The sequence below is a fragment of the Varanus komodoensis genome, unplaced genomic scaffold, assembly GCF_004798865.1.
Source record: "Varanus komodoensis strain SLA01 unplaced genomic scaffold, ASM479886v1 scaffold69, whole genome shotgun sequence".
NCBI classification, from domain to species: Eukaryota; Metazoa; Chordata; class Lepidosauria; order Squamata; family Varanidae; genus Varanus; species Varanus komodoensis.
Window position 1 is genome coordinate 3,002,236 of NW_025336334.1, and position 26,803 is coordinate 3,029,038.

Sequence of the window (26,803 nt, forward strand, 5' to 3'; positions counted from 1 at the left end):
TTTTGACAGCTGTCAAAAGTAATAATGAAAAGGGGGTGGGATGTAGATTTCTGAAGTACCTAGAGCAGGGATCCTCAAACTTTTTCACCCGGGGGCCAGTTGAAAGGTGCCGGTGCTGGGCGCTGGCCGGAAAGGTGGTACCGGCGGCATGCCCAGGCCAGCAAGGGAGCAGGGGTGTGGCAAGGTGAGGCGCATGTGGGCACGTGCAGCAAGGGGAAGTGAGGCAAGGTGGGGGCAGGCATGCACCACAAGGGGGGTGCATAAGGCAGTGGCTTGCTCACTTGGAGATTGTTTTCTCTGAGCGAGTCCAAAACGATCTCCATGTGAGCAAGCCGCTGCTTCCCCACACCCGGGGCGAGGCAGGCAGCAGCAGGTGTGTGTGTGGGCAGGGGCGCACGTGCGGCGAGTTCAAAACCTCTGTGGCGGGCTGGATAAATTGGCATGGCGGGCCGGGTTCGGCCCGCCATGCCCATTTATTTGGCCTGCCGTGCCCATTTGGACCCGCCGCACCTGCACCCACGCGCACACTTGCCACTGCCCACCTCACCCCATGCGTGGGGAGGCAGCGGTTTGCTCACTTGGAGAACATGATCTCCAAGTGAGCAAGCCGCTGCCTTGTGCACCCGCCTCGTAGTGTGTGCATGCTCCAGCCTCACCTCCCCTCCCCTCGCCATGCATCCTACCCCCGCTTCAGTGCACGCACCCACACGCACTGCCCCCACCCCCTTGCTGGCCTGCGTGCACCGCTGGCAGCACCTTTCTGGCCTGTGCCCAGCACTGGCATCTTTTAGCTGACCCCCTGGTGAAAAAGTTTGAGGACCCCTGACCTAGAGGCTCCAGGAACTGTAGAAAGGGTGCAGGGTACTGCAAGCTAGCAGGGCAATATTTTACTTTAAAGAATCATATTGCTAAGCAGGGAAATATGCTCCCCACACCCTTATTGGGAAAGAAACTGCTTCACTGTTCATGAGTTGGTAGCTGTCAAACATGTGTAAATTAACCAGTCTCACCCTTGCTCTGCTAAAGTCCATGGGTCTTATGTACTGCACTTTGCCACCAACTACTTGCCAGGCCAGACTCCACATTGTAGCAATCCTAAGTGCGTACCTATGGTTTTTGTAGCCTCTCTGTGGGAGAGCCCTGTCCACTTTATTCTCCTGTGGGTGGCCTCGCCCACAGTAAAAGGGAGCAAGCAGGCAGGAAGGTGGGCAAATCCCTCATTTTCTGGCCTGATAACCTTCCATGATTTCATGCTGTATTGGACAAAGTCCTTTGATTAGAGAAATCTGCTCCTAGTGGCTGAATGCGTTACTATATTTTTCAACTGTTTGAACACATTTAAATTCATGACTAGATTTAAAACCAAAATAACCATGAAGTACACAATCCTAGGGACTGCAGGTGGCGCAGTGGTTTAAACCGCTGTGCTGCTGGGCTGGTTGATCGAAAGGTTGCCAGTCCAAATCTGCACATGGGGTGAGTTCCTGTGCGCCGTCCCAGCCCCTGCCAACCTTGCAGTTCGAAAGCATAAAAAGGTACCACTTCGGTGGGCAGGTAACAGCGTTCCGTGCACTTCGGTGTTTAGTAATGCTGGCCACATGACCACGGAGACTGTCTGTAGACAAACGCTGGCTCCCTCAGCTAGGAAATGGAGATGAGCACCGCCCCCTAGAGTCAGGCATGACTGGACGTAACATCAAGGGGAAACCTTTACCTTTACACAATCCTAGAGTCCCTTTAGAATGCATGCCATGTTTCAGGTGTCTAAACAGGCACATCTTAATAAACATCTTTTATTATTAGAGATTATATTCTAACCTTCCTTGAAGGTTCTCAGGCAATATGCATAATTATCCATATTTTCAACAACAGTCCTGTCAAGAAGACCAGGCTGAAAAACAGTGATTTGTTGAAGGCTATTGTAGAGGTTTATGGCTGAAGAAGGATTTGAAGCATGGTCTCTCTGGCACAAGTTTAACAGTCTATGCACTGTAACATTCTGACTCACATGAAACGCTGGTGAGCTTGGGCCATTATGTTCATATACCTGTGAAACTAATACCTGGTCATGCTACCAAATTCCACAGACACAGTAACAGTGTTCTAATAATTCCATAAATGTTACTAGTATGCAAAAATATTATTAGCCTATATTTATAAGTTATTTGTGGTATGGTATCAATGTGAAAGAAGAGGGGTGTGGAGAGGAACCACTATCTCAAAAGTCTGATAACTTCCATACTAGGTTTCTTGTAAGCAAGTCTGATCATTGCTGGCAATCAGGCAAATAGCTACTTATGAACCTTGATTCTATTGCAAATAATCCTTTACAGCAGGAATGGCAACATGTAGGTCTCCAAATACTGCATTCCAGCTTTCATCAGCTGTAGGCTGCATGGCCCATAGTAAGATATCTAGAGAGCCACAGGTTTCGCACCTCTGCTTTTACCATGTCTGTGGCCTGAATGGTTTAGTGTTTGCTTATGGATTTCTTCTTTTTTACAGGAGGCTTTGCAGAACCTGTACCGGACAAAATCTTATCTATTTGTAGGCTGTGGAGAAACCTTGTGTGATCAGATATTTCAGGCTCTCTTTCTATACACTGTCAAAAACAAAGTGGACTTAGAACATTACATGTTGGTGCTGAAAGAAAATGAAGACCAGTTTTTTAAACTCCAAGCCGATATGCTTCTGTATGGTATAAAAGTAGTGTCATATGGGGATTGCTTTGAAAGTTTTCCAGAGTATGTGCAAGATCTTACTTCTCAGATCTGCAAACAGAGGAGCCCAGGTACTGCATACAGTATAAAAATACACAGTGCAGAAACATTTTTTGCTCTTTTCCATATACATGCAGTTCTTAGCTGCACATCTTACAGAAATTAAAGTACATTGCCCTAGATATGTGCTGGATTCACATGATTGGCAAAGAAGAAGATGCCACAGTGGCTTTTCCCACCCTGTATGTGATGGTCACTTCATTACCATAATGACCCATGTTGTCCAAACCCAGTGAGATGATTGGCAGAGGTGGTTTTCAAATGAACCCACAACCCATGGCTTGTTCTAGGGTTTCAGGTTGGTATAGAAATCAGGTGGCATGAGGCCAGCATGCGCAGGGGGAGGGAAGAAGCCACCATGGCTTTTCTTTCTTTAGGCATGCTAACCTCGCTTCTGGATGGATATGTGGCTTTGGAAGTCCATTGCTCTGCTGCCACATATGTGAGATCACACTCTTGTTTCCTCAGTGAATTAATTTGCAATATTTACTGTCTGTATTATCAACTGTTACTGACGACTATAATTCCTACTTTATCCACAGATTGGTTAAATGGCGAATTGATAAGAAACTCTTTTGTTCTTTAACTGCCCTGATCCTGATTGTCAAATGTGGAAGGTGTGAAAGCTTACTGTTCGCATGCTTGTTGCCATGCCCTGTATAAGGGATAACGTAAAAGTGTATCTTAATAGATACTGTCAATTAGCCTATGTCCTGATCTCAGTAAGACCCGTATATTGGCCTTTCTTTTATCGTTGATTATGTCTACAAAACACTACCAGGGATCACTGTCTTGTACTCTGGAGGAGCTTCTTGTGGGTGGGGAACAGAAAGGATAATGCATTATCCAAAAGCACTAGGCATATACATGTAGCCATTTGATACAGACTGATGTATTTGTGCCAACCCTTGAAGCAAATTTCCTCCTGAGCAGTACTTACTGTGCCCTTTAATTGCACCTTAGTTAATGGCACTTCCATGCTGTCACTGTCTAAGGCCAAGTCCTAGTCCTAATATAGATATGGATAACTTCATCTGCATATTGGTCTCCAAACTGCTCCGTGGTAAATTTTTAAAAGCATTAAGTGCAATCCTATATGTGTCTATTCAAAAATAAATCTCATTAAGTTCAATAGTGCTTACTTCCACGTAGTATTGTAGCCAAAGTAAATTAGATTTCACTGCCATCTGGATATTGGTAGCTGCCATTCCACAGACTTCACTCAGCAGGGAAGATGCTTTTCTTCGTCATGGTCTCTGTGCATCACACATATGGGTAGATTAACAAACTTACCATCAAAGGAGGAGGGAAGGTGTCCTCATCGAAGGACAGAGGAGAGAACAGCTCTACCGAAGGAGCAGTCCCGTCGAGCCCGAACATCGAGACGGTAATGCTTGGCAAAAGTGCAGGGATTCGCCCAAGTAGCGGCTCTGCAGACGTCATCAATCGGAACCCCGGATGCGAATGCAGAAGATGTAGCGACAGCTCTAGTAGAATGGCCTCGAGGAACTGAAGGCAATTCGAGCTTAGCTAACTGATAACACAAGACAATAGTGTGGACTATCCATTTAGAAAGCCTTTGTAGAGTGACTGGGTCGCCCTGATCTCTAGCCGAATATTTGATGAACAGTTTATTGGATTGCCGAATAGACTCCGTTCGTGATTGATAAAAGGCTAAACAAAACCAAACGTCGAGGGAGTGCAAGGATCTTTCCAAGGGATTCGACGGCGATGGAGAAAAGGCAGGCAGTACAATGTCTTGTCCTGTATGGAAAGGTGTAGAGACTTTGGGCAAGAAAGATAGGTCGAGACGTAAAACGACCTTTTCTCTGTGGAAGTTTAGATAAGGAGGGTTGACGCGGAGGGCACAAAGTTCACTGGCCCTCCGGGCTGACGTGACAGCTACAATGAATGCCATCTTCCAAGAAACTAATCGGAGATCCACAGTCACCAAAGGTTCAAAGGGGGCCTTCATAAGGGCCTGTAGAACAACAGAAAGGCTCCACGTGGGCATAACCGGTCTAATTGATGGATTAAGATTATATAGTCCTTTCAAAAATCTCTTGAAGATAGGATGAGAAAATAGGGGTGATCCGTCGACTAAGCCACGGTAGTAGGCTATTGCGGCCGTATACACTTTAATAGAAGACGGCTTCAGTCCAGAGTGATGCAACTCCAGAAGGAACGGAAGAATTTGTTCAATTGATGAGACAAGTGGGGAGAACGAATGAGACTCGGCGAAGGTGGAAAACCGTTTCCATTTAGCCGTATATGACTTCCTTGTGGACGGCTTTAGGGCAGAGTCGATAATATGCTGAATCTCAGGGTGCAAGAGCATTGGGTTCGAATTCGATGGGGTCTATCTCGAACCGGATGGTACGGAGAGACTGTGGCAGTGAGAGGCACCCGCATGGTTGGATTCGAGAATCGGAACTGAAGCGGTCAAAGTAATCGTCGATACCGATGGATTAATAGAAGCTGTTGGATTCGAGGCTCTCGAATCCGTCGTTGGCCCCAGTGGAAGGTCGATCATCGAATCCACCACGCTGTCAGGTTCAATGAGAGCAAGTCCAGGTGACGAAGTGTGTCGTCCATTTGCGTTATAAGATATGGAAGTGCTGGAAGATGAAGAAACTCCCTGCGGGAGATGTTGAGCAGTTTTGCAAACCACGCTTGATGTGGCCACCAAGGGGCAACTAGTATCCCCGATGCACGGTTGCTCACTATCTTTGGTATGACCCTCATCAGAAGAGGGATCGGAGGGAAAGCATAGAAGTTGATGTTGTCCCAAGGGATCATGAATGCATCCCCTAAGGATGCTTGTCTGATTCCCGCTCTGGAACAGTAAGTCTCGCACACCCTGTTCTGTCGAGTAGTGAATAAGTCCACATTGGGGAACCCCCAGCGCCTGAACAGGTGGTTGCGCGTACGAGGATCCAGTTCCCACTTGTGAGAAGTGAAGATGTGTCTGCTGAGAAGATCCGCGTGCACGTTGTCTGTGCCAGCCAGATGAATGGCCATCAGAGTAATGTGTCTCTGAATGCACCAGTCCCAAATTCTCATAGAAAGCCTGGCTAAGGTCGGTGACTTCGTCCCTCCTTGCTTGTTCAGATAAAAAACGGTTGCTATATTGTCCAAAGTTATCTGAACGATCCGATGATGAAGGAGGTCTTCGAAAGAACGAAGTGCTTTGAAGACTGCCAGCAGCTCTAGGAAGTTGATATGATTCGTGGATTCTAGACGAGTCCAAGTTCCCTGGGTAGACAGGCCAAAGCATATCGCCCCCCATCCTAGGAGAGACGCGTCGGTACCGAGAGTTATCGAAGGAGGTTGCGCCCTGAAGGGGACTCCCATCACGAGATTGGTCGGTTTCAGCCACCAGCACAGGGAGTGGAGCACGGAAGACGGGATACGAATCCATTTCGACTGTGGGTCTCTTTGTGGATGATACACCTTGTTGAAGAATAGTTGTAGTGGGTGAAGCCAAAGTCTGGCATGTGGAACTACGGCAACTGAGGAGGCCATATACCCCAGGACCTTCTGGATGGATCTTGCCGTAACCGTTCCCTCTTGTCGGATTTGATGGATATGGCAAGTGAGAGTCTGCTGTCTGTCCTGAGGGAGGAAGGCTTTCTCCAACGTCGAATCCTGGCGGGCTCCAATAAAGGTGAGTGTCTGTGTTGGAAGAAGAGAAGATTTCTCTGTATTATTACGTAGGCCCAGACTATCTAGTAAGGAACGGGTTGTATGGATGGTGTCTAGGAGTCCTTCTCTGGATTGCAAGACCAACAGCCAGTCATCGAGGTACAGGTAAATTTGTATGCCCTGAAGGCGTAGGAAGGCACAGACAGGAGCCATGCATTTGGTAAAAACTCTCAGAGCCGTAGCCAGTCCAAAGGGTAAAACTGTGAACTCATAAAGTTGGTTTGCAACAGCAAAACGGAGGAAACGCCTGTAAGTTGGATGAATTGAAATATGAAAGTAGGCGTCCTTCAGGTCCAGTAAGGCGAACCAATCCCCTCTCCATAACAACGGCAAAATGTTTTGAAGGGTGGTCATACGAAACTTTCTTGGTATAATAAACTTATTCAAGTCCCGTAAATCCAAAATCGGACGTAGACCACCATCCCGCTTGGGGACCGTAAAGTATCTGGAATAGAATCCGTGAAGTCCGTCAGATGGAAATACTTGACGAATCGCTCCTTTAAGGAGAAGTTGATGTATTTCGTCGAGAAGTACCAGCGAACATGAAGTAGACCGGATCGGACTCAATGGAGGAACAATGTCAAATTCTATTTGATAGCCGTGTTGAACGATGGATAATACCCACCGGTCAGATGTGATGGACTCTGAAATGGGGAGTCGGCTTTGGAGCCGATCCCCAGATGAGAGGGGGGTGGGTATTAGAGGAGCATGAGGAGTGGTTCGCCAGTCCCGTCAGCGCTGCCTCCGATCGTCGAAACGACGGCGGCCCTGTTGGAAACGCTGTTGGGGCTGAGGGCGGCGGCCCTTGTTGATGCTGTTGTTGCTGGCGGTGTTCCGGCAGCTGTCTCTGCTGGTATGACTGCCTGTAGGATGGCCGATTCCAGGACCACTTACGTCTGCTATGTGACTGGATCTCCATCCTGCGCGCCGTCATTCTTGACTTGTGCAGTTTCTTGAGTTTGTGGTCGGTACGTGAATGGACGCCTGGAACCATCAAAAGGCATCTCTTCTATTCGCCGCTTGGTTTCCTCCGGGAAATTACAATTCCAAAGCCATGCATGTCTCCGGAGGGAAACGGCACTGACCAAGGCCTGGGAGTCAGTGTCCACATGGTGACGTGCCGTGGACAACTGCTGCACCGCGACCTGCATGGCCTCTTTGATTAGGACCTTCACAAGGTCACCCTGGTGGTCTGGGAGGGTGGAGGCGACGTTGTGGAGGCACTGCATAATAAAATATTGATATCGCGCCAACGTCGCCTCGTAGTTGGAAATGCGAAGTCCTAAGCCCGAGGCAGCATAGACTCGCCTGGCCAGGGAATCTATTTTCCGGCCCTCCTTATCCCTCAGCGCCGTATGTCCTCTCGCCTCTCTGCCTTGCGAGGATTCGACGACCGCCGAGTTTGGTTTCAGGTGCTTTAGCAGAAAGGGGATGTCTTCTTCCCGGACCCTGTACATAGACTCATATCTCCTGGACGTTGGCTGAGGATGTGAAGGTAGGTCCCAGGGCTGCATCATCGCCTGTTGCAGGGTAGTTATAAGCGGCAGAACGATGGAGGTCGATTGCTCCCCGCGGACGACGTTGTAAAACTTGTCCATCGACGGTCCTGGGCGCTGGGCAGCGTCGATGTCCAGGGACCAGACAAGCCTCGACATCAGCTCCGCGAAGGAGACGTGTGACTCATCGGGTGACGCAGGATCCTGGGATGTCACCACGACGTCCGGGGAGGTTGAGTCTACTTCAGAGTAATCCGAATCAGCACCGTAGTACGGTGGGGCAGAAGATGACGACTCCGCCGGCGAGAAGGAGCGGCTGCTTCCACTTTGCGGGGATTGAGGTGGCACCCTCCTTGAATCCACAGACCGCGGTTGGTTGCGGGGCGGACGTGAGGATCGTGCCCTGGGAGCAGGGTAGTACCCCACAGAGATTGGGTCTCCCCAAGGTTGGTAGTAGGGACGACGCCAACTCTCCGGGTGTTGCTCTACTGAGCAGCTCCTCCGATTCCCTGGTGGGGACAGGCCAGCTTCTGTCTCCAATGTCACCATGGGCATTGGTGTTGGTGACCTTGCTCTAGGAGGGGAGTCCTGGATTTCTCCATCTGAAATAGACCCCCATAGAGTTGGAAGGGGTGCAGGAGGGAGGTCGACCGCATGTCGGGGAGACCCTTGAGGGGTAACCCGCATGGCCTCCTGAAGGATCGGTTCGGGCGGGGTCGGTATCGTAACCGCCACCGGTACCGAGGGTCCTGTCAGCTCCAAGTCCCAATGTCGGGAACGGTCCGTGGACTTAGCCTTCTTTGGAGGCTTAGAGGCCTTCTCCTTTCTGGCCTTCTTATGGCCTGCCGGCTTCTCTTCGGCATGCTTCCGCTTCTCATGCCTCTTTTTTGGTGAAGCAGAGGGGGCCACCGAAGCAGACGCACCTTCATCCGAAGGGCATGAGGGTGGAGCCACAGAAGCGGAGCCAGGTTTTGGAATAGAGATGAACGGGTCTGATTGCATCAGAGCCCTATCCCAAAGGAGCCTCCGAAGCCGATTCTCGCGGTTCTTCCTAGCCTGCTTTGAGAAGGCTAGGCAATGAACGCACTTATCCGTCCTATGCCCCTCTCCAAGGCAGAGGAGGCATAGGTCGTGTGGGTCAGTAGGTGCCATTTTTGACCTGCAGTCCGCACTTTTGCGGAAAGCTGCTCGCTGCGCCATCGCAGAAAAAAAGAAGAAAAAGGAGAGATAGTGCAGAGGGTAGGTATATATTTTTGGTTGTTTTTTTTTTTTTTGATAGATCGAAGAAATAACAAGAGAAAAACTACACAGAAGCGGGAAATGAAGTAAGGGGAAAGTAGTATAAGGGCAATATATAAGGAGAGAACCAAGAATAGCCAAAGCGAAAGTTGAAAGCGGCACGAGGCACAGCGAACGGCGGTCGCAAAGACTGAACAAAATGGCGGACGCTCCGCTCTTTATAGGCCACAAGGGGGAGGGGGAGTGGAGCTTCCCACCAAAAACCGTTAGCTATCAATCTTCCAGCCAAAGGCACTGCGCAGGCGCAGTACCCATATGTGTGATGCACAGGGGCCACGTCAAAGAATGTTGTATTCTTTCATCTCAAGAGTATCTCCAATAGGCCTTCATGGGCTTGTAGCTGAATGAAAAAGAAAACAAAACCCTACACTGCTAAATCATAGGAAATGTTAGTATGATACAGCAGAACTGAAGATTTTAAAGTAGGATCCATGACACCACATAAAGTTACACATAAAGTTTTGTTTGCAGTTGCCATAGATGAAGCCTAGCCTGTTGTATAGAAATATTGCAAGAGTTGTCCAAGTAGCGTATAAACAAAGTTGTAGATAAGGTGGGTCTAAGCATTCCTAGTGTTTCATGCAACATTTTAAATCAATAACTTAGAAAAATAAATGCATGGTTTTATTTAAGTTAAGCTATATTCTATCCAGTCTGGTTATAGACCATCTTTTTTTTCTCCAGATGCAGATCAAGCGGATAGTACAACACTTTTGGGTTAAGTATATTTTTATTTGCATGCATCTCTTGTAGTACTGAATGGGAATGGCATCTTGGGAACAACTGGATGTCATGTTTTTGCATTTAGGAGAACCATTCCTCGGTTTTGAGTATAAATATTTATTTATTTAGAATATCATGTGCTTCTAAACTGAACAATCCTGTTTCTTCTTAATGCATTTTCTGCAATTAGGACAAAGACAAAAAGTGATGGGAAAACATGGGAGACTTTTCAGAACCCAGCCACTCTTATCCCAACGCTTCTTTTTCTATCCTTTCCTACCCTTATCCCAACCCCCCCCATTCTATTGTCCTCTTTTTCAGATTTTCTCTCAGCTAGCAATTCCCCTTTTGCTCTCTCCCCTGATGGCATACAAGATGGCTTTTAGGAAATTCATGTGGTGTGGCATGCAGATGCCCTAAATTGATGGTCCTTCCTTAGGCCTATTTTGCTTAGGCAAAGACTACCACGTGGACTCTACTGTCATGAATGCATTCTGTCCTAAGGAAAAATGTGCTTTGCACTTTGTTTATTTCTATACTGCCTGTAGCTGAAGCTCTCTGGACAGTTTACAACAAAGTATTAAAAATATAATAGATATAACATTATCAAGAATTAATTTAAAATAGCACAAAAGACATTAAAAGACAATGCAAGAATAAAGGAAAGGCACCTGGATACTCATCTTAGACTCCTGAATGACCAGGGAAATCTTTAAATGCCTCTTCAAAGGGCTGTTTTAACGTGGTGCTGAAAAGATGGCAAATTTGGCAGCAGGTGGGTTGCAGCAGGGAGACTGATCCAAAGATGGGAGACTACCAGAGAAAACACCCTTTCCCTAGTTGCCACCCTCCTTGAACCCCCTTGAGGGGTTGGCACCCGGAGGAAGGTCCCAGAGGTTGAGTATGGCATCCAGGTAGATTGGGGTTGGGAGAGGCACACCAACAGTTATTGCTGTCCCAAGCTGTGTAGGACTTTTTAAGTTAAGACCAGCACCTTGAATTGGGTCTGGAAGCATACCGGCAGCCAATGCAGGTGAGCCAGACCTGGTTTTATATGTTTGGCCCTCTGGGCCTATTAATCTGGCTGCCGCATTCTGCACCAGCTGCAGCTTCTGAACTGTCTTTCAAGAGTAGCCCCAGAGTGCATTGCAGTAATTATTTATGTGCCATCAAGTTGTCTCTGACTTATGGTAACTCTGAATGAATGCCCTCTAAAATTTCTTGTCCTTGACAGCTCTGCTCAGCTTTTGTAAAGTCAAGGCTATGGCTTCCTTTATAGAATCCTTCTATCTCATATTTGATCTTCCTTTTCTTCTTTTACCTTCAACTTTCTCTAGCATAAATGTCTTCTGATAACTTTTTAGAGTTGAGTAAAATATCTGGTAATTGATCGTCAAAGGATTATGTTATGCATTGTATTAATGGTGCTGGTAGATTCAGACTAACAGTTGTATGATACCAATATTAACTTGGAAGTTTTTTGCTTGAATACATGTGCTCAATTTGTTCTTGTAGGAGCATCTTGTGTGGATTGTGCAAAGCGAAGGCTAGGGGAGAATGGCAATGACCAACTTAAGAAAGCAAGACAACCTGATAATGGTAAATCTGATTCGTCAATTTTTTTCATTTTTAAAGAATTGTGCTGAATTGCCAGCATTCACACTTACAAATCCTCAACAGAGCTGAATAAGAAGCTTCACCCCATCTACAAAACTACCTAGATGTTTCATGATATATGCCAATTTTGCACTAGGCAGGCAATTTACCATATGGGTTACAAAGCCCATACAGACACATCTATGTGGCTTATGTACGGCTTGCAAAATGCTAAACCAGCATATAAAATGCAACAGTAAAATAGATGAAAGCAATAAAAATTTATAAAAAGTTTAAAATGCTTACAACATAAAAGATCATGCATAATCATACTCCGACACAAACCAACTAATTGACACAACCAACCAATTAAGTAAATCAACAAAACACAGATCAAAACCCCCAAATTTGTGGGAGTAGCTTCTGTCCATGAGGCAGTTTGACTCCAACCTGAAGCAGCCCCCTCTTCCTTTTGTTTTCCCACAGTCTTGACCCCCCCGCCTCAGGTGGCTCACTTTGCTTGCAGACCAGACAGCAGTAGTGCCTGATGGTCCACCCATTTGGCTTGCCACTATCTCATCAGGTCTAGGAAGTCAGTCTCGTCCCCCTCTTGCTCTACAGTCTCCCTGCATGCCCAAGAGAGTTTAGATCTCAGTTGCTTCCTGACTAATCTCACTTGTTAACACTGATTTTTTAGTTACCCACCAACTCCTCTCCTTCTACACTATTTATCTCACATTCTGAATCTGAACTGTCTGGCTGGGAATGCTGTACTGTGAGAAAGCTGGGCCCCGTCTTCATACCTTGAAAGCCTGTTTTCTTACACAGTTCCAGGTAGGTTGGTCCAACTGTTCCTTCAACCCATCTGATTAGACACCCTCATTGGAAAAGCAAGGAGGGCTGTGGCTGAAGTACTGATATGCATTAGCTTTCAGCAAGTGGGAATGTAGTCCACTGTACTCCTTGAGAGTGGAGATTCTCTGTTTAGGGGAGAGTACATTTGTTACTGGCTTGTTGAAGGAAACAACGGTTAGTGTTTGGGAAAGAATGTGCTTTGCAAGATTGAGTCCGCTTTTGTTGGCTTTCTAAAATGATAACAAATTCTTCAAGGCAGTTTTTGCTATAACCAACTATGATTTGCATTGAACATCAAACACACCCCCACCCCGGCCTGCTTCATTGCTTCACCACAAACAGGCTTGGTCAGCAGTGAATGCATTTAATGTAATACTGGGTACAGAAACAGCAGGGCCACCTGGTCACTTCCTACAGAGGCTTAGCTGAAAAGGAACTTGACTTTTTAACTTCAGGCATACTCTTGACTGTCCTGGCTAGGAAAGGGAGTTGCATCTTCCCCTCTTCCTGCCACTGCTTCCAAAGGTTGCAGTCAGCTTCTCCAGAGCTTCAGCTTTTGTGTTGGCAATCCCCTGCTCTGCCAGGTCCTTCTCATGCATGTGCACAGTGAGACAATTCCTCTCCCCTTTGCCAACTCTCAACACACCATTCCTTTCCCACGCAGGCACTCTTCCTGGGGGGTAAGGTGAGCTGTGTCCACCCTTATATACCTGCCTCTGCCCCAGACTATAGGAGTTTAGCACCTTTCCTGCCCCAAGTCATGGTCTCCTACGACCTCTGTCTTCCTGCTGCCACTTTCCTCTCTCTCTCCACACCATGTTCATCACCCCATTCCTTTCCTTGCAGCCTTCTTTATCACTTCAGTGCTGCACTGCCTCTGCCTTCTCCCCCACATTTTCTCTTCCTAAGGAAAGCACCTGCACACCTGGGTGCTCAGTGCTGGGCTGTGCGCACGCCTGTCCTGCCCAGTGCCCCATTGCTGAAGGTCTTGCTGCCCCAGGCACCAGCTTCTTCATGTTTTTGCTTCCCATGGCATATCCCCCTTGGCTGGCTCCAAAGTAGGAGATGGCAAGCCCCACTGACCCTTCACACCAACTTACTGGTGCAATCCTGTTACAAGGACTTTAAACCACCAGACCTCATAGTAGTCAGTGTAGTTATTTCTGCATTGATTATGAGGAAGAGGGATGGTGGAACTCTGATTTCCTCTGCTCTCTCCAGCCTCAGATCTGACATATCCTTGGTCCCTATGATACTATGTAGGGGCCACAGAATTGCTCCCTCCAGGTAAGTTTATCACTATGATGCAGAATTTTCAGGTGCATGTCCATGACAGCTACAGTTTCATTTACTCTGACTATACATACACATTAAAGGAAATGTGATTTCATACTTTTTAAAGCAGAATTATCTTACACCGGGTTTCTTTTCTAAACAGGTACTGCTGAAGATGCTGTCTCTTTGTGACTATGTGAGAACATACCTTGAAAAACAACTATCTGCTATGATTGTGCCACAAAAACTCAATCAGGATTCTTTTACTTCATATGCATTGAAACTAGTTAAGGTGTACATCCCTTAAGAATGTTATTCCTGTACGTTATTTTTTGAAATTTGGTTTACATTTCAGAGGTATCCTTTAACCAAGACTGTCTTGCAACTACCTCAGGATTAAAATACTGCAAAAGTGAGATAGAGCTTCTGAAATGGCATTCCGATTTGTAAAACTGTCTTGCTTTTAACTTCTTTGACTAATCATGTTATTGCCCATTATAAGTAAACAATTCTTCTGTGAGAGGAAGATGCCTTTCTGAGAATATTCTTCTAAGTACACAAAGAAACACAAGAACTGTGAGAGAACTTAAAGCACTATGAATTTTCACACAAATGTTTGTGGAACAGCAGCAGTTAGTATTTTCCTTCTGCTCCCAGTACTGTTACAGGGCTTTGTACATTTTGTAGGGTATTTTTTCCTTTAAGAAAAAAATGAATGCAGCAGAGAACAATAAGGGCTCTTAATTTCTATGTATTTTAATTAAAAAAAATCTCAGAAGCAAACATTCTTGTTATTCTTGGTGTTATCTATTAACTTTGGAGAAATATGGGCATGAGGTGAAAAGATAACCAAACATGTTAGAATGTAGTTTGACTATGAGATAGAAAGGAAAAGATGCTGGTCAATGTCACTTGGATCTCTATCGCCTAGTAGACATGTGCTGTTAGGATAACATACAGCCTACTTCATGCAAACCGTGCTAGCCTGCAAATAGACACCTGTTTGCTCTTCCATATAGAACTGATTCTCCACACATGAGAAACTAGAACAAAGTTTATTGAACTACTATCAAATAAAAATTATGCACATTAGACAAATACAATAGACAACACTCAACCTATTTCGTATAAGGAAATATTAAATCCTCAGTAACATAACATCAGTAATACAAGCTTTTAATCAGTAAATGGTATTGTCCCCTGCCCTATGTGAGCAAGGTTAATATTCAGTTGGAGAGCACAAAATATTATGGGACTTACAATATAGGAATTTAAGCCAAAAGTTCAAAGTTAGATGCACATAAATGTAATATTAATCCAATAACCCAGTTTAAAGAGGAAAAGATATAACTGGAGAGATAATCAGGCTAGGCAAAGTGGCCAAAGAAGTGTGCTTAGTTTAACTTCACCACTGTAAATTTTCTCCCCACATCTCTACTGTGGGGTTCCAAATATCTTGAAATACTTGAAACTTCTCAGGATAATGTTTAAGGAAGTTACAGAACCAGCAAATAGATAATGGTATTCTCTGCCATTTTCTCCTATTCTGATTTCCTGAAATATCACTTCTGTTTGGTCTCAGATACTTCAGATTTTAGCAGTTACCTTCCATACAGCATAAGTGTGAACCTTTGAGCATTGCAAGCATCTTTACATAGCAAAATACTTAACTACCACTTCTTTACAACCACTTCTCATGCTAAATGTTTGAAGCTTTCAATGGTTCAATAACATACATTAGGAAATTCAGACAGGAGCAAACAGTGGCTAAACATATTAAAACAGCAATAAATTCAGTCTTTGTCCTTTTTTAATACAGAGCTCTTACTCTGTTTCTCTCCCTTTTCATTCTCATCAGAGTCTGGATACTGAGTAAGATCCAGGGTCAGCACTTGACTGAACATAATATCATCTTGCTGAAAAGGGAAATGATTAAGAGTTAGTACAGAAACATTGTAGAAACATAGATACTTAGTTTTCACTGTATGTGTGCCATCCAGCTTTCAGAATGATGATGAACACAGTTCCACAGAATTATATCCCTATCTCATTAAACGGGGCAGGAGGAATAACCAAAGTTATATATACCTGAGGGCAGACTCCAACTAAAGCATCTGCTTTAGAATAAAATTCTTCCTTTAAGGAGATAACCAGAATTTGAAACTTTTCTTGGGACTGCTGCCTAATGAAGCTTGATACCTTTTTAAGAAGAAACTTAAGTTGAAATGGGATTTGTTAACTTTATACAAAAATAGAACAAAAACTTAGATTCAGAGATTACCCATGTTAGGATCTTATAGAACTGCAACATCTTAAAACTGCAGCCATTTTCTAAACATTAAGACATTTAAGCTCCTCTTGCCAAAACTCGCATCCTCAAGTCTTCACAAGTTCCTCAAAATGTTGCAAAATCTGGCTAGGTCAGATAGTTGGCCTAGCCCTAATTATAAGAGCATGTCTTGGGTGAAAATCCTACCAGCCTACTGCCTGATAGCAACGCAACCAAACATTTGCTAGTTAAAATACCTTCCAATCACTAAAAGCCTAATATTCTTCGAAGTTTCAGAGAAAGAGAATATTCCTTATTTGTATGTCCATTAGCAGTGTTCACATCTAGGCAAGTGATCTCACTGTGAACTGATTCATGTGTGAGCACCTGCCTCCCAAAGGCAAACTCAGCAGAAGCCAAGTTGTCTGATTAACATCAGATAAAAGTGGAAATGGAAAATCCTTCCAAAGAACATTAGTGCCCAAGGATATGGATCAGACTGATGGAAATACCTTATATTCTTGAGGGATGTGCTTCAGCTAAGCCAAACCTCTGACAAAGTCCAATAGCAAAAACCCTATTACTTACCTGGAATAATCCACTCAAAAATATGCTCCTGAAGAATATTAAGGAACCCTCCTTTCCCCCATAAAGTGTTGCAGGAGAAGAAATTTCCCTTTCAATTTCATAGGGAAGGGACACTTATCTTCTAAATTCCCAATATTCTGTCCCAAAATGTCTTTTTGAAAAACTGTTCGCACAAATTAGTGGTATCTACAACTGGAGAGAAAAGCTAATGAAACCTGCATGAATCCATCAACAGGAAGCAGCACCCTCTTCTCCCCTACTCCACCCCCCCCCCCCCGCCACTTGACACCTTACTGTCCTGACAGCCTTAACAAGGAGAAGCTTCCAATGCCTGGGCAGCACTGCTGCCATGTGTTAATTTAAGACTGATACCTACACTGAATATCAGTTACAGAATTTTCTAATAAGCAGAAGGTTATTAGCAGAAAGCAGACTTTCAGATGCAGAAAGTCAAGAAAGGCCATATATTAGCATAAACCACAGGTATCAAAAATGGAACAAAAACTGCCTTTAACTTGTCTGTACATATGGTTAACTTCCATTTCAAACAGCATGATTCAATTTTGTCTGATATAATGAAAAAGTTTTAATTTTTTTCTCTCTGTTTCAGCTTAACAATAGTGTGCTCATATAAAAGTATAAAGTTATTTTTGTGATAGCAATTGTTTTGCTCCTTTTAATAAAGAGAACTGGGTAACTTACTTTGCCAATATTTGTGTTATCTAGTGCTGCATCAACTTCATCCAAAATAAAAAAGGGGGCAGGCCTAAAACTAAAAGAATAAGGTAGAAATTAAACCAATTAAAAATAACTTCAGTTGTACTCTTAAGAATAGCACTGCACTTCTCATAGTAATAAGTTTTGTGGTAGTAAAATGTTTCTTTAATGTGTGTTTTGCTTATTTTTGCATGGCTTGCAATAATAAACAATAATACCTGCAATTATTTCACTAGAAAAAAATGTACATTTACTTAATTCACCAGAATGAACAAACTGGACTACTTTTTATATTTTTTTTCTTTACTTTAACCTTGGGGAGGGAAAAGATCCTCTGCTTTGAGGCTGTAAATTCAGGTTCCCACCAGAAATCAAATTAATTAACTACTTAATTAAAAGACATTATTATTATTATTATTATTATTATTATTATTATTATTATTAAACATTTCTATGCCGCCCCTTGCCGAAACCTCGGGGCGGCTTACAACATGATAAAATACATTGAAATACAATAGTACATAATAAATTACCATTAAATATAAAAATACAAAAAATACATTGATTTACAAATATAAAATTAAAATTATCAGTATAAAATAAAAATATAGGAGGAGAAAGAGAAGGAAGAAGAAGTTGCCCTGGCCAGATCATATGTTTTAACAATTGAAATGATGTTTAAATAAAAAGGTCTTTACCTGGCGCCGAAAAACCAGTAACGACGGTGCCAGGCGGACCTCTTTGGGGAGTGAATTCCATAGGTTGGGCGCCACCGCAGAGAAAGACCTCCTCCGGGTACTTACTCTCCTAATTTCTTTCATGGAGGGTTCCCGGAGAAGGGACTCTCCCACAGATCTCAAAGGGCGGTCGGGCATATACGGACGTAAGCGCTCGTTCAGGTAGCCAGGACCCAAGCCGTTTAGGGCTTTGTAGGTCATAATAAACACCTTGAATTGGGCCCGGGCTTCAGTGGGCAGCCAGTGAAGCTGACAGAGGACTGGAGTCATGTGAGCATAACGCCCCATCCCCGTCAGCAACCTGGCAGCTCTATTTTGCACCAATTGAAGTGTTCGGACTGTCTTCAGGGGAAGCCCCACATAAAGTGCGTTACAGAAGTCTAGGCGGGAAGTCACCAGCGCGTGCGTCACCGTCGCCAGGCAGTCGTACTCCAGGTAGGGGCGCAGCTGATTAATCAGCCGAAGCTGAAGGAAGGCGCTCCTCGCTACCGCTGTCACCTGAGCTTCCAAAGAAAGCTCCAGGTCGAGGAGTACTCCTAAGCTGCAGACCTTATCCCTAAGAGGGAGTGTTGCACCATTCAGGACCAGGTCAAATCCACCCTCTCCGAAACCCGATCCGCCAACCAACAGGACCTCCGTCTTGTCTGGGTTGAGTTTCAGTTTATTGGCCCTCATCCATTCCATTACCTCGGCCAAGCACCGGTTCAGCACAGCCACTGCCTCACCTGGATTAGTGGAAAACGAGAGGTAGAGCTGGGTATCATCAGCGTATTGATGATTCCGCAGCCCACACCTCCTGATGACCTCTCCCAGCGGTTTCATATAGATGTTAAATAGCAGAGGGGATAGAATGGAGCCCTGTGGTACCCCATGGCATAGCTGCCATGACGTAGAGACATGGTCCCCCAGCACTACCTTCTGGAATCAACCCTCGAGATAGGAGCGGAACCACTGCAAAGCAGTGCCTCCAACCCCAAATCCCGCAAGTCTATCCAGAAGGATACCATGGTCGATGGAATTGAAAGCCGCCGAGAGGTCCAGAAGAACCAACAGGGATGTACTCCCCCTGTCCTTCTCCCTGCACAGGTCATCGTACAGGGTGACCAAGGCAGATTCAGTACTGTACCCGGGTCTGAAGCCGGACTGAAAAGGATCCAGATAATCAGTTTCATCCAAGAGTGCTTGGGGTTGTCCCGCCACCACCCGCTCTAACACCTTGCCCAGAAACGGGATGATGGCCACAGGTCTATAGTTAGTGGCCATCTCTGGATCCAGTGATGCTTTCTACAGGACCGGTCGGACTACCACCTCCTTTAAAGGGGCAGGCACTCGACCCTCCCTCAGAGAAGCGTTAACCACTTCCAAGATCCAGGTCCCAATCCCGTGCTTGGAGTTATTTATTAACCAAGACGGGCAAGGATCCAATAGGCAAGTGGTGGGACGTACTCTTCCAAGCACCTTGTCCACATCATTGGGTCGCAATAATTGAAATTCCTCCAATAATTTTGGACCAGACGGTGGCATTGGCGACTCCTCAGAGACCTCTGATTCATTAGTGGAGTCCAGCTCGTGACGAATCTGAGTGATTTTCTCCCTGAAATGCCTGGCAAAGTCGTCACAGCGGGCCTTTGAGGGTGGCATCAGATCTTCCTTAGGACCCAGGCGAACCAGGCCTTGCACCACTCGAAAAAGCTCCGCTGGACGGCATTGTGAGGAGGCAATGGAAGCGGAAAAAAACTTCTTTTTCGCCGCCTTCACCGCCACAGCATAGGCCCGATAGTGGGCTCTCAAGTGCGTTCGGTCAGATTCATCCCGTGATTTCCTCCACCTACGCTCTAGCCGTCTCCCAACTCGCTTCATCGCCCGTAATTCAGGTGTATACCAAGGGGAAGAGCGGACTCTGCCCGGTGGGAGAGGACACTTAGGGGCAATCATGTCCACAGCCCTGGTCATCTCTCCGTTCCACAGTTCGACCAGAGCCTCGACAGGAGCACCAGTCTTGTCAGCCGGAAACTCCCCCAGGGCCTTCAGGAATCCATCCGGATCCATCCGGCTCCGGGGGCGGGCCCATACAATCGGGTCCGCACTCTTATAGAGGGAGAGGCTGCTCTCGAGCACAAACCTCACCAGGAGGTGATCTGACCATGACAGGGGAGTCAAACATAAGTTCTTCACCCTCAGGTCATCCTCTACCTGCCCCGTCGTGAATACCAGGTCCAGAGTGTGTCCACGTTCATGGGTCGGGCCAATGACGTGTTGAGACAGGCCCATGGCCATCATAGAGGCCATGAAGTCCTGAGCTGCCCTGGTCAGTCCAGACTCGGCATGGAGATTGAAGTCCCCCAGGACCAACATCCTGGGGGTCCTCAACACCAGGTCCGAGACGGTCTCTGTCAGCTCAGATAGGGAGACTGCTGGGCAGAAAGGTGCACGGTACACCAATAGAATCCCCAATCTGTCTCGTTCGCCCAACACCAAGTAGAGGCACTCCAGCCCTGGTCTCAAAGGGACCGGAAGACCCGTGAGAGAGATGGAGGCTCTGTAAACCAACACGACTCCCCCTCCCCTCCCTTCTGGGCGTGAACAGTGTTGAACCAGATACCCGGGCGGGCACAATTGGGAGAGGGCAACATCCCCTCCCTCTCCCGCCCAGGTCTCCGTTATGCAAGCCAGGTCGGCCCCCTCATCCACAATCAAGTCATGGATGAGGGAAGATTTATTATTGACCGACCTGGCATTGAGCAGCAGCACCGTCAGACCCGAGGGGTGGTTGACAAGGCTACCTGGCGCCCTCTGGTTGGGGGCAGGATCAGAAGGAGGGACAGGTGTCAGCCATCTGTCCATCCTTCTTCTACGTGGACACGTTAAGCCCCTATTGTTGTAACGACCATTGCCCGTGACCACGCCAATAGCAGCCCCCGTGGGTTCCCCAGGATATATAAACGTCGACATGGCCAGGAATGACTCAAAGCTCTGATTAAAGCAGGGTAAGATTATAAAGTAGGTCGAAGGAGGAGAAAAAAGAACGATAAAAAGAAAAAAAGAAAAAAAGAAAAAGGGGATCCTTCCTCTTCCCTGAGAATCAGCAGTAGGCAAGCCTATTTCAACAAGAGTCCATGGCCAGCCCAGCCCCCCTCTCGTCCCCCCGAACGGCACCCCAAACGGCGGCGACCCCTTTGGTCGCCGCCCTTCGGCCGCCGGCCCTTCGGCCGCCAGCCCCAGCCGTTGCCGCGGCTTTGACTCCGCAGGGCGCCTCCGAGACCCGCCCCGTTGCGCACTGCGCGCGCCCGATCACCTGGGCCGGCGGGCAGCGCTCTCCGGCGCCGCGTGTGCCCGCACTGGCCGGTGGAGCTGGCTGCCGTCGAGGTCGCAGCCGCGTGCGTCTGCCTGCATTCGCTTGCCCGGGAGCGGCGTGATGCTGGAGGTGGGCGGAAGCGTTTCTTGCAGCGCGGGGTCGGTGTTTCCTGCCTGGGGGGCCGTTCCCTCCTGGACGTTGCTGCGGCTTTGACTCCGCAGGGCGCCTCCGAGACCCGCCCCGTCGTGCACCGCGTGCGCCCGATCACCTGGGCCGGCGGGCGGCGCTCTCCGGCGCCGCGTGTGCCCGCGCTGGCCAGTGGAGCTGGCTGCCGTCGAGGTCGCAGCCGCGTGCGTCTGCCTGCATTCGCTTGCCCGGGAGCGGCGTGATGCTTAGACATTGTATGGCCAATTCAGACATTCAATTTTCCCACTCCATTGTGGAATTCAGAAACAAAACTTTAAATTTAGTGAAGTACAAATGTTGGATCTAATAAACAGTAAATATTTGAATGGCTTGATCATACAACCCAGTTGAAAGCTATCAGTCATTCAACAAAGTTTTTTCTTAAGAATGATAGTCTCAGATCAAATAATGTTTCACACACATATAGCCCTTTAGTCATCTTAGTCCGTTGTGGATCTCACCCTGCAGCAATTCTAAAGATCATTGTGAAGCTAAACAAACTGAGTACCTTTAAGTGATCTACATTGTATCTGCCTTCCCAACTCCGAAAGCACTAATGCTACCAATAAAAAGAGCAGCAGCTATGGGAAAATACATGTGTTACAAACAATAGGCAATGAATCTTAGAGAGATACAGGATGGGTTTCCAATATGGTGCCCATGGATGCCATGGACCAGACTGCACCTTTGAGGCCAGATGTACCAACCAAAGGCCCACCAATGCTATTGTTCCTCCCTATTTAAGTGAATGCAGAAATTGTTCCATTGGTTTGAATAAAGAGGGAACCCCCCCCCCACACACACACACACTCAAACTAGTGAAAATCAGCTGGCCTGCAAGCAGAATCTACTCTGTGCGAAGGACCATTCAGGCAATAGGATCTTTGTCAGGCAGGGACCTTTCCAGTTAATTTTCAACTGGGGCTTTTTCATCTCCATGCAAATGAATGGGGAAGAAGCAAAGAGGAAGAGCAAGGAGAACCACCACGAGAAAGAGGAGCTAGGGTGTGTGTTAAGTGAGGCTTCTGACTTTTTGTACAGGGAATGGTACTATTACAAAACCACTGGTTTTAAGTCTACTAGACCATTATTATAAACCAGTAAATGAGGAAAAACAACCAGTGGGTCAACCAGTTCTAGATGGGGTGACACTCCCCATGAAAGCCCGTGTTTGCAGTTTGCAGGTGTTACTTGATCCAGTACTTCAGATGTCAGCTCAGATAGATGCATAGGTCAAGAGTGTGTCCTATCAGCTTCCACTGATTTGCCAACTGCATCCCTTCCTGGAGGGGAATGACCTGAAAACAGTAGTGCATGTACTAATCCAACTTCTAGGCTGGATTTCTGCAATGTGCTCTACATAGGCTTCCCTTGTGCCTATTCCAGAAACTGCAACTATCACAAAATATGGCAGCTAAGCTGGTCTCTGAGACATCATGAGATCACATGTCATCTATTTTAAAGTCTTTGCACTGACTGCCAATACTTTTAAAGCCCTTCATGGCTTGGGTCTAAATTACCTTTGGACTACCTTTGCCCGTACATTCTACCTCACCAGCTACATTCTGTCCTGTAAACTAGAAGCAATCTTCTAGTAATCTTCTAATTTACTTTTGTAAAATTAATGTCACCTACACATGCCTGTTGGGGCTACTACTCACTCACAAGGATACAGGAGTTGCCCTCTCTCTGGATCCTGGCTAGCACCCTGGTCATCAGCGGGAATAGAAGGAACAGATAGAACAAAGTTCCTTCCCAGGAGAGCAGGAACATGTCCTCCATTGAACCCCGGCTGATTCTGGCCCAGGGGCAGAAGGTGTCACCCACTGCATTTGTCAGTGTGGCAATGAAGTCTACAGACAGGGTACCTCAGTTCTCAAAGAGCTGCTTTGGAATGTCCAAATGCATTCTCAGGATGTCTACTGTGATGTGTCAAATGGATGGCCATGATGACAATGTCCTGTTCTATACACCAGATCCAGTTCTGCAGCGTGAGATGGGTTAGGAATGCAAACTGCATGCCTCCTTGTTTGTTCATGTAGAACACCACTGTAGCGTTGTCAGAGGTGACCTGAGCATGTCTGTCTTTGAGGAGGAGCTGGAAAGCGGAACTGTGAAGAGCTCAAGATAACTGGTATGCTCTCTCTGGTTGGTGCTGGCATGTGGGCTGATTGTATTAGCCCTGAGAATGAAATGAGGATGGGCCTCAAGGCCAATTATGTGCCCTCGATGGCTGTGAGGGCATGAAGCCCATTTTCCTCACTGCAGCCCTGGCCTTCTCTTGCATCCAGACACTGAAGAAGCCCTTGCTGTCAAAGGGCATTTCTTCAATCCTTTACTGTGTCTCTGATAGGCTCAGTGCCCAAAACCACACATTCTGCTAGACTGCCACTGCATCAACAAAAGCTCTGGAGTTGCAGTTAACATGGTGGTATGTAGTGTTAGTTTGTTAACACTTGTCTTGATAGCCTGAGAGTCTCTGCCCAGAACAGCCTAGCCAGTTTGTGATGTTGCTCTGGTAGGAACTCAGCTAGGGCATTCATCTTCCCCTACATAAAAACTTGGTAGATACCCAATGGTGGCTTTGTAGTTTGATATGTGATGACCCAGTCCCATTGCCACATAGACCCTCCTCACTATTGTGTCGAAATGGTATCCTTCTTGATGCACTGGGGTGGAGTGCTCTCCCTGCATCTGACCTTGAACTGACTCTACAATGAGTGATTCGGCCACCAAGTTAAATCAGGCTATCCCTCTCTTGGACCTGGTACAGGCTCTCCGAACACTGGAATGTTGGTTGTAGTTGAGTCAGAGCATTCTTCATTTCCTTCATGGACAGGGAGAGTATCGGAAGGAATGGAATGGCCACCAGCACTGCATCCTCTGTCTGAACAGCCTCATAGTCTGGGTCCACTGGTGGTAGTTGGATGTCCAGCCAAAGCAACGTCACCATTGAGGACCTGTTTGGAGAACCTCCACAGTTCTTCAGGATCCTGGATCTTGCACTAAAATGAACTGATATCTTAATTGCCTGAAGATGTCATCATAGACAGGCGATGCCCACAGTTCCTCCAGACAATCAATGGTACTGAAATACCATGGATCCTTGAGCTTCTACTCACAAGGATGGCTGTGGTAATAGAGGTCTGCTGGTGGCAGCAGCACCCAGTAGGACTCCTGGTTCTGGGTCAGCAGCGGACACCTGCACCATTCCCTTGGCCAACAGCTGGAATTGCACGATGGCACTCATGATAAAGTGCCATACAAGGGCCAGGTGGATGGCCTTGGTGGCAGCATTGAGGACTGCTGCTCCCAGTTTGTGGAGTACAGCAGCCTTGGCAGAGAGAGTAGTGGTGGGCTGGCTGGAGTACAGGGTGGTGCATCCCATAGTTCTTCTTTGGAGAAGGAGAGTGTTGTGACTGGTTCAGCCTATGCCATTGACCATTATGGAGGGACCACTGCAGGAACTGGCACAGGAACCACAGCTGGAACCATCAGTGGGGACAGGTGTACACACCTGTGCAGATGATGCCAATGGTGAATGGCACTGGGCCCATTTCTTGGGCATGTCCTTGCCCTTCTTTGCTACTATTTCCTCTGCATCCACCATTTTATGGGCCTTCTTGGTCCTCTTCTTCACCCTCTTTTTTTGGGTGCATGCCCAGCCTTGGATGGCACAGTTGGAGTGGCTGATAGAGCCCCTGCAGCTGCCAATGAAGAGTGAGAAGCAGGAGTAACCCATGAGGCTGAAGGACACTCTGACAGCACCTGCATGATCAAGTCAGTGGCCATAAGGGTGGGGCTCCACATCGCTGACTTCAGCTGGCCCTCTCAGTTTTTCTGAGCCTGCCACATGAACACCCTGACAATGAGGCCAGAAGTTGATGCAGTGTTCTTTGCCTAAACAAAATAGGCATAAGGAATGCCCATCAATCAAGGGCATCTGTGTGCCACACTGCACACATTTCCTAAAAGCATCCTTGTGCACCATTAGGAGAGAGAAAAGAAGAAGAAAGGTACAGATAGTTCAGGGGAAGATCCAAAAGAGAGAGGGTGATAGAAGCAGAGGGGTTTGGATAAAAGTTGAGTTTCAAGAAACAAGTAAGGAAAGTAAGCAGATAGAATGAATTATAGAATAAGAGAACAACAGAAGTTTCTAGAAGGAATTCTGTGGTAACAGGAGATATGCTAGGAAGAGACCCAAGGCTTCCAAAATGGCGGTTGGAAAAGAACTGGAGAAAATGGCAGGAGCCCCTCCTATATATACTAGGGGCAGGGCTCCTGTCAAAATGAGTTTAGCCAATAAAATCTTCCCAAAAAACGGGCCCTGAGCAGGCACAGAGCCCATATGTGTGAGGCCCAGATACCACAAAGGAGAACCAGATTTATCATGATGGAATACCATGACTGGATTTAGACAATGTGGCAGAATAATTATGGTAAAAACAAAAACAAAGAACACCACGGCTTCTTATTTTGTCTGAATGCAGCCATAGTTTTCCATTTCCTGTAAAAGGCTGGTGAATGAAGGATGGCAATTTGATCAAGCTAGTTAGTGTGGAAGCCACTTGTGGAACATTCCTCATTGAACATGATCTTCTTGTTTGGTGGGTTGGGTCACATAGAGGGCAGCATTATGCATTCTTGTTCTTGACAGGGGAATAAATGCTAAGATGTGCCTGAGTAACATCTATAGAAGTATCTAACTGTGTGTGAATACAACTAGAGTAATGGGAAGATATTCCTTGTTTCTCATGAAATGCTGAGTTCATCATTCTGCCAATATGCAAGATGGAAGAGAAATATGATGAATATTAATCACATGCCATTTCATTCCTTTTCAGATAGTAGAGCATAACGCATCAGCAAAACCGCATGCTTAGTACCTGTGTATTGCAAACACAAGAGCCAAAGCAGCTACAGTCTTTTCACCACCAGACAGGTTATCCATTGGCATAAATCGCTTCCCAGGAGCTACACAGTTATATCCGATACCTTCCAAGTAAGGTTCCTCAGCATTCTCAGGACTAAGAAATGCCTGAAACACACATGCTTCTTTATTCAGCTAATAACGAAACAGCACATTAGCTTTATACTTTCAGCTATAATGAATGATAAAATGCATTGTTTTTAATCAATGCTACTTAAATTCTTTCTTGGAAAAAAGCAGACACTTCTAAGTCCCAAATACAAACAAGCAAGATCACATTCTTTAAAAGAAGGCATGTCTAAAAGTGAAAAGGAATTTTCTAACACTGGATTCGGATTGAATAGTGATACCC

General features: G+C 46.3%; 2 protein-coding genes across 5 annotated transcripts in view; one reads left to right on the top strand and one right to left on the bottom strand.

Moving 5' to 3' along the window:
* The window catches only part of FAM118A (family with sequence similarity 118 member A), a 26,498-nt gene extending 11,986 nt beyond the window's left edge, over positions 1 to 14,512 (top strand). For 2 of the 4 annotated variants that reach the window (XM_044450852.1, XM_044450854.1), the window contains exons 6-9: positions 2,506 to 2,791; positions 9,965 to 9,997; positions 11,519 to 11,602; positions 12,297 to 13,531. In XM_044450852.1, the coding sequence (XP_044306787.1) occupies positions 2,506 to 2,791; positions 9,965 to 9,997; positions 11,519 to 11,602; positions 12,297 to 12,343 (450 nt within the window). In that variant the 3' untranslated portion in view covers positions 12,344 to 13,531. Of the gene's footprint in view, positions 1 to 2,505; positions 2,792 to 9,964; positions 9,998 to 11,518; positions 11,603 to 12,296; positions 13,532 to 13,892 lie in introns of those variants that run through there. The other 2 variants (XR_006416668.1, XM_044450853.1) reach the window with 2 other exon arrangements.
* Positions 14,513 to 14,765: 253 nt separating this feature from the next.
* SMC1B (structural maintenance of chromosomes 1B) overlaps positions 14,766 to 26,803 on the bottom strand; it is a 137,160-nt gene continuing 125,122 nt past the window's right edge. The window contains exons 24-27 of the mRNA XM_044450840.1: positions 26,408 to 26,559; positions 17,289 to 17,358; positions 15,818 to 15,928; positions 14,766 to 15,645 (exon numbers count right to left, since the gene is read on the bottom strand). Of these exons, the coding sequence (XP_044306775.1) occupies positions 15,523 to 15,645; positions 15,818 to 15,928; positions 17,289 to 17,358; positions 26,408 to 26,559 (456 nt within the window). The 3' untranslated portion in view covers positions 14,766 to 15,522. The remainder of the gene's footprint in view (positions 15,646 to 15,817; positions 15,929 to 17,288; positions 17,359 to 26,407; positions 26,560 to 26,803) is intronic.